The sequence below is a fragment of the Rhinolophus sinicus genome, chromosome 9 (genome assembly GCF_057876585.1).
Source record: "Rhinolophus sinicus isolate RSI-liver-muscle chromosome 9, RSI-T2T, whole genome shotgun sequence".
Classification (NCBI taxonomy): Eukaryota; Metazoa; Chordata; class Mammalia; order Chiroptera; family Rhinolophidae; genus Rhinolophus; species Rhinolophus sinicus.
In genome coordinates this window covers 29396348-29408901 of record NC_142509.1, presented here as the reverse complement: position 1 = coordinate 29408901, position 12554 = coordinate 29396348, and the positions used below count along the sequence as shown (strand labels likewise).

Below are 12554 nucleotides of genomic sequence, written 5' to 3'. Positions count from 1 at the left end.
TTATTTAGACTCAAAGCCATGTTTTTTATAGGTGCCTAACAATCACTACCAAATACATAGTGGACATTTTAAGATCTCCATTACACAGCATTGTATTTATTTAAAATGAAAAAATTGTCTATGAACGAGATGACAAGAAACTTCTATACAAAGGAACTTAAAGGCAGGCTTATTATTTATAAGCAGTCTACGTTAAATTGCTTGCTTTTAGACAGTAGCAGGCATAGAAATATGGAGGTGCTTTAACTTCCATTTTCCCTATATTTGGGTTTTTAAAGATTATACTCCATCATCAATTCCAAAGATAATTGAAGGCGTTAAAAGACCTGAGAAATAAAAGTGGAAATCAGGTTTAAAAAATAGGACAAGAAAAAAAGAATCATTTCTGGGTCGGCCTTGGATGATGTCATCACAGGTTCTAAATGGAATAGCCAAGCAGCGTACACTAACTCTTCCTGCACATGTAACCTCTAACATCAATTTGGGCAAAACAACTGATATTTCAATCATTTTCTGGCTGAGAAGTGAGATTGAGACGCAAAAGATTAAAGAGAGTTTAGAGTGCCAAGGATGAAACGATACGAGTGTGTGTGAGTGAGTGTGTGAGTGAGTGTGTGAGTGTGTGAGCACGCACGCGCACGCGCTGGGGACCAAGGGGAGGAGGCATGAAAACTAACTCTTCCAGCACACACCCCTTTTGCTACTACAAGGGCATCCAGCAATCACATTTGCAATAGTAAAAATGCTGAAGGATCCTACAGTATCTTTTCTTCCACGACCATCCCTATCCTCTCCTACAAAGCCCTCCTTGCTTTACTGGTGCCAGGAAATTCTTCAGGGGTTAAACGGGGAAGTGCAGCCACTACCATTGTTGCAATAAATAAATGAATGAACCAGAACGAACCAGCAATCCATCGCTGGGAAGCAAGTATTCTTATTTTCTACAATTATATACAGTAGCCAGCAACCACATATTTTTTAAAAATTGTTTTATCTTTTGATGTGTGTGTATACATTATAGACACACATGAATCTATACAAAAAGAAGCATAGTGCCCTGCATACACACACAGCAAATACCTTTAAAATATTTTTAGCATTATTATTTTAATGAAAAGACAAACAGCTTTTTAAAAACTGAACATGCTAGCAACTTCATTTTAAAGCCCTTTTTATCTTGCATATACAGCACATATAAATACACCACACACACACACACACACACACACACACACACACACACAAAGGCTTTTTTTTTTTTACATGCCGTAGACAATGCTAAAATATCTGAGATCAGGTTGCTATGCCAACAGATTTTTTTCTAAAATGAATAAAATTATTAGGAGGGAGAAAACATTCTTGACTCCTTTCCTCCCATCCATGAAGCCGAGAGAGGCTCAGGGAGGTCGAGAGGCTGCCAGATGGGGAGGAGGGGAAGGAAGGGAAGGTGAGTAGAGGGGTGTTTGCTTACCAAAGATGCTGATTTGATCGTGGCAAAGCGCTCTCTGTTCCGGTAGTGGAGGGCCTGGCTCTGAACTGACTGGGTAGGCCGCGGCTCAGGCCTGGGATCGCCGTGGCCCGCCTCATCCCTTATGAATACATGATCCTGCAGAAATGGATAAAAACAAGGAGAAAGTCCAGCTGTGCTCTTTCCTCGCCGGCTGCCTCTCTCTCACCCCTCTTTCTGCACAAGCACTGCTGTTTGAAATGCATAGTTTAGCTCTCTGCTAGTCCCCGCAGCTCCCACGGTACAAAATGAATAAGCAACACATTGCAGCCTTCAGTTAGGAATGTCAGCTGATCGCTAGTGGGATGCCTTCTGAATCCCTGGCAGGCTTTTTCTTTACCTCCAGAATTACATATATGCAAAAGAAAAAAGGAATAGAAAAAACAATGCAATGTACAGACTCCTTAGAACAGTTTGTTTAAAACGCTGCAACCAAATAATTCCTTTAAAAATGTCATGTCCATGTCTAGCAAGGAGGATGCTGGTTGCTTTTAACATAAAAGCGAGCCTCCGCCTCATTCCCTTGAAAGATCTGCTTTCTCAATTTAATTTTATTTGCGATCTGTTCGGTAGGATCATCGTTCTGCCTAGAATCAGTGTAGGCTTGTGCTGAACTGCCTCTCTATCTTGTGCTGGGAAGATTCGGCAGTCACTGAGGGATCCTGCTTTCCAGTCATGATCGTACACAGTTCTAGCACCTTCTCTCTACAGCTTCTGAAAGGATTTTTTTTTTTTTTAGATTTAAAGAGACAGGCATACAATTTTAACCAAATGATACTTTCACAAATTCTTCCTCAACTCAGTCTCGGTATGGTCACCAGTGTGAGTAAAGCTGGAATTTAATGCCCTTGACTGATTTAATCAAGTCTTATGCTTCTTGATAGGCAAAGATGATTAATCTTATTGCAACGCCCAGTGAAAAATAACATTCCCTGGAAGGTAGTAATGGATGTTTCTTAAAAGCAACTGAAATGACTTTTAAAGGGGAAAATGCTTTCAAAGGGTGATGCATCTCTCTATAAAAGATGAAGTGGTCAGTCAGTAAGTAGTTCTAACCCATTAGAAAAGATACTGTAATAATTAATAGCTCAAAAACATGTACAACCATGGGGGATTTTTAAATAGTACATGTTCAGGACAGTGAAGGAGAAATTAATTCTCTTACTGCCCTAGGGTTTTAGGAGAAACCATTTGTGAGAAGTCAGTTTTGTATTTTGTCCATGACTATTCGAAATTTTTAAATAATATCCTTCATCAGCCAACAAAATTAAAGGTTTAGAAAACACAAAATTTTATTATATAGAATAAAATTTTGAAAAGTCAAAACACCTATCTGCCTGGAGGGATATTAAATTTTACATCCAGGTTTTTACGTAAAAGCCAAGAGCAAAAATAAAATTTATCATCGGGCTGATTTTCTTTCTTCTTTCATAAATTTCGAATGCTTCAGAATGTTGGGAAGATATCTTACCATTACATCTATCTTTAGAGATTTTCCCCCCCAATATATTGTATTGTGGTCTATTTTGTTTTCAAATAATGAAGGGACTTTAAATGCCATTGAGGGCACATATATCAAATTTAAGGGATGTTCTACCACCACACTATCCAATAAGATAGCCACTAGTCACATAGATATTTAAATTAAATAAAATGTAAAATTCAATTCTTAAGTCCCATCAGCTATGTTTCAAGGTAGACACTAATTATGGCTACCTTACTGAACAGTGTAGATATAGATAATTTCCATCACTGCAGAAAGTTCTATTTGAAAGTGCCACAGGTTAAAAATGTACCTCAACCCATATTTTTGAAATTTATTTAAAAAAAAAAGTACTTGATAGGTCAATTAAAATTTTCTACACTATTTTCTGGGAAATCTAAACTCTTATTTCACACGGCAGAAAAAGATTAGGTGTGGGGCTGAGATTTATGTACTAGGTTTAGGTTCTAGAGAGAAAGGCACTGGGATCTGCTACCATTCACATTGCTGAATATTTGTTAATAAATTACATTTATCTCCAAATTTGATCTTACTTAATATTACAGTCCCTGGAAATCAAGCAGCTTTTAAATGCCAGCAACCAGAACAGAAGACTAGGTAGAGGCCTGTGGTTTTACAGGAGGCCTTGCTAAGTCACAGTTTTGGTGAGGGTTAATTAGCTAACATTAAGTGCGTTGACTGAGAAGGAGACCTGAAATGATGGCAGCGCTAAGCTTCAAATTGTTATAATTTGATTTACAAATATGACCCGAGACCCTAGAATCCACATTGTTCACATAACAGAATAAAACAAAATATGTGCAAATATGCCTAATTTTAATATTCTTTTGTTTTCCGTCAGATAAAAATGAACACTTTTGGGTTAGGATCCTGATTACCAAATTAAAAGTCACATTATATTAGCTAAGTTTTTTAACTCGAGGATACTGCAGTACACTGGAAAAGTTGAAACTTGAAATTATAGTGATTTTAGTTGACACATAGCTAATAACCCAGTAAGGTTTATATGAAAAATAATGCTATATTAGTAGTCTAAAGAATAGGTCCAAAATTTTAATCTTCTTTAAGTATAATATAATGCTAACAGTATAATCTTTGCTTTATACGCTAAAGATATTTTTCCTTTTAGAAAAGAATTCTTGTTTTCCACAGCATCTCCATAACAGAGATCACCAATAAACACTGAGTGTCTTCAAATATTATGCAAGAGACCACCAAATGGGGCAAAATTTTAGGCGAACAGTCGATATACATTTCAAGTACATAGGAAAATGATTTTTAAAACATTCAGCTCCTTTGCATCAAACAAATTCAAAACTCTGAAGACAACTTAAATAATGAAGCCATTTTAAAATGGGATGTGACTTGAGAAGCAAGTACAAAAAAATTAAACTATCTACTTTACTGGATATATTGTCTGTTGGTTATATTGCCCCTTCAAGTAGCAGTACCTTTGAAAATGATTAAACCTGGCTCCCGAAGTTTCTGATCTGAATGCATTTTAAAATTAAGAGTTGAAAAGGTCAAATTGATATTTTATGCAGTTAGGGACCAATGCAGATTATTTACAAATGATGATAAGAGGGCCAACATCTTCTTTGATGTTGAAGAATGATTTTAGAATATTAAGAACAATTATGTGTTCTACTTTACCAAGACAAAGTATACCACTTGGTTATAATTTATCTTTAAAACATTATTACCCAAGAATAAACAAACTAGTTTTTGCAATACCAATATGATCGGGACCAGTTTTAAGTAAATTTATGTTAACCTGGTAAATTTATTTTTAACACTTTCATCATAAAAAATAAAACTTCTGCAGATTAAAAAAAAAAGCTGTCACAACGTTTGTTCAAAATCTTTAGTAAGAATTGAAATTTTAAAAACTATAGTGAAATATGTGAAGTACGAGGCACAAACTTTACTTTTATACATTGGACAATGTATAATTATTTAGAAGTTTTTCCTTAAGTGTCTGAATAGTTATGCTTCTAAAATGAAGACTTACGGTGTAGTCACTTGTTCGGAGTTTCTAGCTTAACTTGAAATTAACCGTGGAAATCATTCATCTAGGTTTTGTCAAGTTTTGGATATATCTTTATCACATTAATCATACTTGCCTGTCTGTGCATGAGATTATAGGCTTTTTGAAGGCAGAGTAAATGTGGTTTGAAAAATCTCAGTCACTCCAGCACCTAGCATAGTGCTTGATACTTAGTAGGCAGTCAGTAAATGTTTGCTAAATAAATAAGCTCAAGAATATAGGTCTGACATGCTGGGGAAATGACATTTTCCCTTATATTATTTATCAGAATTCAAATCTGTATTTCACAAACACCTGCCACTCCGTACTCTAAGGAAGTTGTAAAATAGTGACACACATACACACACACAGGAGCACACCTTGACTTTGGGGTAAGGGTGGTGGGGAGAAGGGAATCTAAAAATGGTTTTTATCTGGTGATGAAAAATCTTTTAATAGATTCCAATACTACTCATGCTGTGGAGAAAGGATCAGCAAACCCATCGTCTCTCTTTTGTTTTGTTTATTTCGGAATTACTAAATTATTGCCCACACAGGTGTAGCTAGCAAAAGCGAGGGCTACAGGAAGGGGAGAAGATGAAAAAGGATACCTTAACCTGGAAGGATCGCTGTTAGGGAGGAAAAGTGACTAGCAGGATCCTGAGGATAAAGATGTTACTACAGAGTAGTGGTTTATATGGCTGCTCTGGTTAAGAAACATTACCTTCATATGTTCACTTACTTTTACTTTGCCAAATGTGAGTTGAAGAGTCAAAACACCGGCCCTGCTCTTCAGCAAAAATAATCGGAATGGCCACTGAAGCAAGTGAAAATTAAACTAGAACTTCCTGTCCCCTCAAGGACGTCTTTTTTTTTCTCCCACGGAAATGGTGAGAGCTGTTCTTTTTTAAAAGAAGAAAAGAAATTGACTAAGAGGAAGGGCCAAGTAAAGCTTTAGGAGTTAGGACAGAATGATTTTTTAAAAATAATCTCTAAAAGGGGGCCACGATGACTAGAGTTCTTTAGGGATACGTAACAAATTAATGGACTAATACTTTTAATATATTAAAGTCTAAGGATCTATATTAATAGAAGGCAGCAGCAGGCAAAGATAACGAATTTTATCCTTTAACAAAATAAATATACCTTTTAGTTGACAAATTAAGAAAACAGACTGTTGTTTAGGAGGACATTAAGATCTGTTTGTACTGCTATCTAGCCAATAATGTTAAAAGAGGAGGGTGGAGGCGCAGAAGCAGGCTTGGTGACAGCCAAAAACTAATCTGGGTTAAAAGTTTGCACTGGAATCATTTGTGAATAAATAATCAACAATAGGGGTGCAGCGTTGTTTCCTATAAAAGTTCACAAAACATTTATTGAGTGCTTCCTACGTGACTGACTCTGTGCTCGGTGGTAGGTGAAGAGAGAGGTCCTCGAGGAACCACCAGTCCAGAGAGATGGTGAGATTCTTGTTATTGGAAAAAGCAGTGTGGCAACACTAGCAAGGGGGAAATAAATAAGTGCTTAAAGTTTATTTTTGTCAGAATATACTTTTAGACTTAGTAAAGCATTCTTGTTTAAAAGGAAGATTAGATTACGATCCCTTCCGGGCCCAGCAGAGACCAGAGTCGAGGCAAAGACTGGAGAGATAAAAGTAACCTGAAATTCTGATGTCAAAGGACATTTGTCAGTGGCCCACTTTATATTTTGGGGGCTTGATTGGTGATTGATCTGTTCTGCTAAAATCAGGGCATCTTTATCCTGGATGCAGAGCAGTTCATTGCAAGTCACGCTCTTACTAGTTACACGTGGCCTTTAAAATTAAGTTTACTTCCTATATAAAATGGTAATGTTTCATATGCATGATTTGACTATTTCAGGGGATGTCTGCTTGATTGTAACAATCTATGGGACAAAAAAAATTCCCCTCCCTTATTCTTACATGTTGATATTTATTAAGAATTTTTTTATTGTTTAGAGGGTTATTATTGGAGGAAAGCTTCATTGAAGTCTTTCCAACCATAAAGATGATACCTAAAATTATTTAACCCTTTTAATCCACTATGTTCAATGAATCAACATGGCATGATGTTTAATATCTGGTAATTAATTCATTCCCCGTGTTTTGTCATGTTGTTGTTGTTGTTCATTCATTCATTCCATGATTATTTCCTGAGTGTGTCACGCCAGGCACGTTACAGGCGTTGAGATACAGTGCAGAACAAGGCGGCCATAGTCTTTGCCCTAATGAAATATACATTCTACTCGTAAAATAATAAACAAGTTAATACATAATGTACTTTTAGATAGTGACAAGTATAAAAAATAAAATAAAATAGGATAATGAGATAATAGGTAGAACATTGTTTAGAATATGACAATTTAGTGATATACAGGCTTTTCTAAGATTCTGGACCTGAATCCATGCAAAACTGGTAAATGTTTTGTATAACCGTATTGATTGGTTTCTTTCAAAAATAATCTTTGTGGTTACAAATGACGACAGACTCAGAAAGGCACCCAGCTCCCCCTTTTAAGGAAGGACATGCTGCTGGCAGTCTTTGGCTGTCAGCTCTTGCAGGGTCTGCCTCAGCTGCAGATGGCAGCCTGGCCCTTGCCCAAGTTCATACCCATCCCAGGTTGCTCGCATTCAGTGACTGATCTGGGTGGGGGTATCAAGGCCTGGCCATTCTGGCCCAACTCTAAAGGGCCAGTTTAGCTCCATAGCTCCCTGGGGTTTGGTTGAGGCTGCCACTGGGCCTACATCTCAGTTCAGCTTTGCCCTCTGACCAATGCTGTTTCCTTCTCTTCTCTTCCATGGTATTCATCTCAAAGGAAACTCCTTAAACAAACAAACAAACAAACAAACAAACAAAACACTGCCATGCTAAACAATGTCAGCTCTGCTTCCTGGAGAATCCAACCTGCAATATAAATGTTACCTGTACCTACATGTAATATATTGTACTTACTGTCCCATCTGCATGGAGAAGAAGGGACTGATCAGGGTAGTGGCTTTTAGGGGAAAAAATCCCCAAAACAAATCCTTTTGCAAGTGAAATTTTAAGTGGAATCCAAATACATAACGTAAGAGAGAAGAGCAGACCCTGTCCTGGGTGAGGTGTGGATGAAGCCTGCTCCTGAAGCACCTCTTTATCAAATGGCTTGATTTGCTTCTTTAAAGATTACAGGAATAGAAGCACAGAATTTTAGAGTTGGAAAGCATCTCTGAAATCATACAGAATAACTCCTAATTTTACAGATGGAGTAACTAAGGCTCGGAGAGGTTTGTGACTTGTCCAAAGTAAAATAAAACTAAGAGCGGCAGACAGAACCATGAACTAGTATCCTCATTCCTAGAGTCCATTATAAAAAAATTTCTATTGAGAGTTTGAGATCCTATTCTATTCACGCTCTCAAGTGAATAAGACTTTTAGGAATTCAAGAAAATCAACAAATATAAACTACCTGAATAAAGATGATATATTTTTAAATGCAGGTATATCATATTTAACATTACATTTTCATATATAATATATTCTATTTTTATAGCCTGCTTATATTTTTTTCTTTTTTTATTGTGGTAAAATACATATAAATTTACCATATTAACCATTTTATTTTTTAATTTTTTTTATTTTTTACTTTGTTTTTTTATTCTTTCAGCAAGTACATCTTTTCCACAATGTTTTGAAATTTCATGATAATATTCCTCGGGATAAATATATTTTTAGTCACATAGTATTGGCACTTTAAAGGAATTTTCACATATTAACCATTTTTTAGTGTACAGTTCAGTGCTATTAAATATATTTATAATGTTGTGCAACCATTACCACCATCCAGCTCATAACTCTTTTCATCTTGTAAAACCGAAACTCTACACCCATTAAACAACTCTCCATTTCTACCACCATTCTACTTCCTGTCTATATGATTCTGACTACTCTAAGTACTTTATATAATGTAATCATACAGTACTTATCATTTTGTGACTAGAATATTTCATTTAGCAAAATGTCCTCATGGTTTACCCATGCTGTAGCATATGTCAGAATTCCCTTCCCTTTTAAAGCTAAATAATATTCCATTGTATGTATATACATTTTGCTTATCCATTCATCCATTGATGGACACTTGGGTTGCTTCCACATTTTAGTTACTGTGAATAATGCTATAATGAAGATGGGTGTACAAGTATTTCTTTGAGACCCTGTTTTTAATTCTTTTGGGTGTACGAGTATACCCAGAAATGGAATTGCTGGATCATATGGTAATTCTATTTTTAATTTTTTTAGGAACTGCCGTACTGTTTTTTTTACATTCAGCAGCTGTATCATTTTACATTCCTACCAACAATGTACAAGGGTTCTAATTTTCCCACATCCTTGTCAGCACTTATTGTTTTCTGTGTTTTGTTGTTTTGTTTGATAGTACACATCCTACTGGGTGTGAGGTGGTATCTCACTTCATGTTTTGATTTGCATTTCCCCAATGATTAATGATGTTGAGCATCTTTTCATGTGCTTATTGGTTATTTGTATATCTTCTTTGGAGAAACGTCTAATCAAGTCCTTTGCTCATATTTGATTTGGGTTGTTTGTTTTTTGGTTGTTGAGTTTTAGGAGTTATCTATATAATGTAGATATTAATCCCTTATTAGATATGCAAATATTACATATGCAAAATATTAGTGGTACAAATATGATTTACAAATATTTTCTCCCATTCTGTGGGTTGCCTTTTCATTTGATAGTGTCTTTTGATTAGCCTGCTTATATTTTAAAGTTAACTCATTCAAAGTTTTATTTGAAAAAATTTTTCAATTTTCTCCCATCACATATCCTCTATATATCTCGTAATAAAAAAGAAATACATTATGTAACTTAAATTCTTCCTGGCAAACATTTCTTGTGGACCAAATGCAACTACCTTCTATTTCAAAATATAAATTAACACCTATTCTTCTTAAGTGATTATACCAGGGAGAAAAAAATATTGAAAGTCACATATTACCACAAGAAAGTTCTATTCCAGCACACAAAAATTAAAATTAAACCCCACAATGAGTGTGAGACCAGGATCTTCTTTCTTGTTGATTATACGAGTAGTATCTTTCTTCTAATTCTGGGTGCCCATTTAAGAGGTACTGGAGTAAAAAGATCCAACAGAATTTCTCGTTTTGCTCTCTATACCCATCGAGCCCCAAAGGGATTAGAAAGGAAAGAGCCAGATGTCAGATCCATGATAGCAACTTCTAAAAAGAGAACCTAGCAAAACCTTCTTTTCTACCCTTCAAATATATGATCACTAGCCTGTGTTCAAAGAAGACCAGCTGGCAATGCTGAACTCTTAGCAGATTTCTGCATCTGTCTGGTATCACTCCTTTCCTCAAAATGCTTCCATGGCTTTCTGATAACCTGGGTCCTTGCTGTCTCTCTGGTCTCAATTGACTCTCCACATGGCTCACCATGCTCTGACCTCTGACCTTTCCCCTCTTCTTTAAACATGCAAAGTTTGTCTCAGGTACTTTGCACTTGTTGCTTTCTGACTCACCCCCATCTCTCACCCCAAGTTAGCTAACTTCCACTTGTCTTTAAAGTTTTAGTTTAAATGTCACTTCATTCGGTAGGCTTTGCACTTCTCCCTGCTAGATTAAATCCTCCTTTTACCTGGAACAAGTTTCATAATTATATGATACAGTTACTAGTATGATTACTTGCCTAATCTCCCCTACAGATAATAAGTTCCAAGAAAGCATCATGTCTGTTTTATATCCTTTGTACCCACAGTTCCTGGCACACAGTAGAGGTCTCCACCAGTATTAGTTGAATAAATGAGTAAGTTAACCAGTTCAGAAAAATAAATGTGTATCCCTCCACTACTCACAACCAGGGACCAATATATTTTCTCCTGCCCTTCATCCTTACCTGTTCAATTTTCTTTTCCTCCCAAGAAAAATGCACAACCAATAGAAGTCTAAGTGAAAATAATTCTTAAACATGCTCTCTCACTGGAATTAGAATGTGATCGCTACCATTTATTAAAATAAGTATATACACACCTCAGATATACCTAATAAGGAAAAAAAATTATAAGGGATTTTTTTCTATAATTCCATACTATGGATTTCTTACCGAAGGTCAGTCAAAACACTTGGGAATTCCTCCAAAGAATTATTGATAATTCTGTGAAACACTCACCTTAAAGAAATTGCTTTGAAAGAAGCTTAAAATTTTTTTTCCTATAAAGTATTTTAACTTATTAACCATGATAGGCTTGTATAAAATGAGGATCTTCAATTGGAAAAGTAAAGTAAAAATAAATAAAAAAACAGAATCATTCATTCAAAAGTCAGAATATTTAAGCTGAGAGATCTAGTCTTAGAAGAACTATAAACAATAAATCCAAGAAACAACAGAAAAGAGTAGAAAGTGTTTCTAAAACAAATAGTACGTTAGGAATATACATTAAGAAACATAACTCTGAAAGAGCACACTTCTAAGAGGGCACACCCAAGGGGTTTGACTCAGGAAGCTTTTAAGGTCTACAGTCTTTTTTTTTTTTTAAGTCCAGATGCTCACTTAACATTAATCATGTGCATTTTCACAAACTGCTAAATGTACTTTGAACACTTGCCTTTTAATGTTTGCAGAGTCCCAAATCTTAGTTAACTGATCCTCTCTTATTGGGTATTTAAATTACTTCCATTTTAAAAAAATATTTTATTTCATTTTATTTATTTGTTTTTCCAGGATCCATCAGCTCCAAGTCAAGTAGTTGTTTCCATCTAGTTGTGGAGGGAACAGCTCACTCTGGCCCATGCAGGGATCGAACTGGCAACCCTGGTGTTATGAGAATTGTGCTCTAACCAACTGAGCTAACTGGCCGCCCCAAGGTCTACAGTCTTAATGTTATTGGTTTAGAGAGGGATTTATTGGTTTCTTTGACTTGGAAATTTATGGATTTAAAATATTTTATTTACTGACGGTCGTAGACATCAGAATAACAAGAGAGGAAGATGAAGAAATAGGCACAGATATAGCTTGCACAGTCCTTCATTACCTTTTTGCCGTAAGAGAACTATTTAGTGCTGGGTTTAGTCCCACGTTTCTGTTGTAAAAGGTAACGCCTCTATCTGGATGCTAAGTGACCCAAGCTGGCTTCACTACGATGGAGAAACTAGGGCTCTGCAGGGGACCGTGAAACCTACCTTCTTGTGTACAACAGAGGAAGTGGGATTTACTGTGCTTTCGTCATCATGCATCATGACAAGTTCGGAGCTGCTCTCGTCCATGACCTCCTGCATGCTATTCACACTGCTGCTCTGGCTGCCTGTGCTCACAGACACGCTGGGGATGGAATGGTTGCTGCCCAGGCTGTCCATTTCCCTACTCAGGTTGGTTCCATGTTCACTGTCCTATAAAAATGGGGCACTCAGGTTAAAAAAAAAAAATGACTGGAGATAAAGCGCCAATCCATTGACTAAGCTATTAAACACACTCAATTTTACAGGG

At 36.2% G+C, this 12554-nt stretch overlaps 1 protein-coding gene across 2 annotated transcripts in view; it reads right to left on the bottom strand.

Annotated features, from left to right (window-relative positions):
• TAOK3 (TAO kinase 3) overlaps positions 1-12554 on the bottom strand; it is a 149864-nt gene that overhangs the window by 30703 nt on the left and 106607 nt on the right. Inside the window, exons 13-14 of one of the 2 annotated variants that reach the window (XM_074320998.2) lie at positions 12251-12457; positions 1472-1606 (exon numbers count right to left, since the gene is read on the bottom strand). In XM_074320998.2, the coding sequence (XP_074177099.1) occupies positions 1472-1606; positions 12251-12457 (342 nt within the window). The remainder of the gene's footprint in view (positions 1-1471; positions 1607-12250; positions 12458-12554) is intronic. The other variant, XM_088800982.1, reaches the window with a different exon arrangement.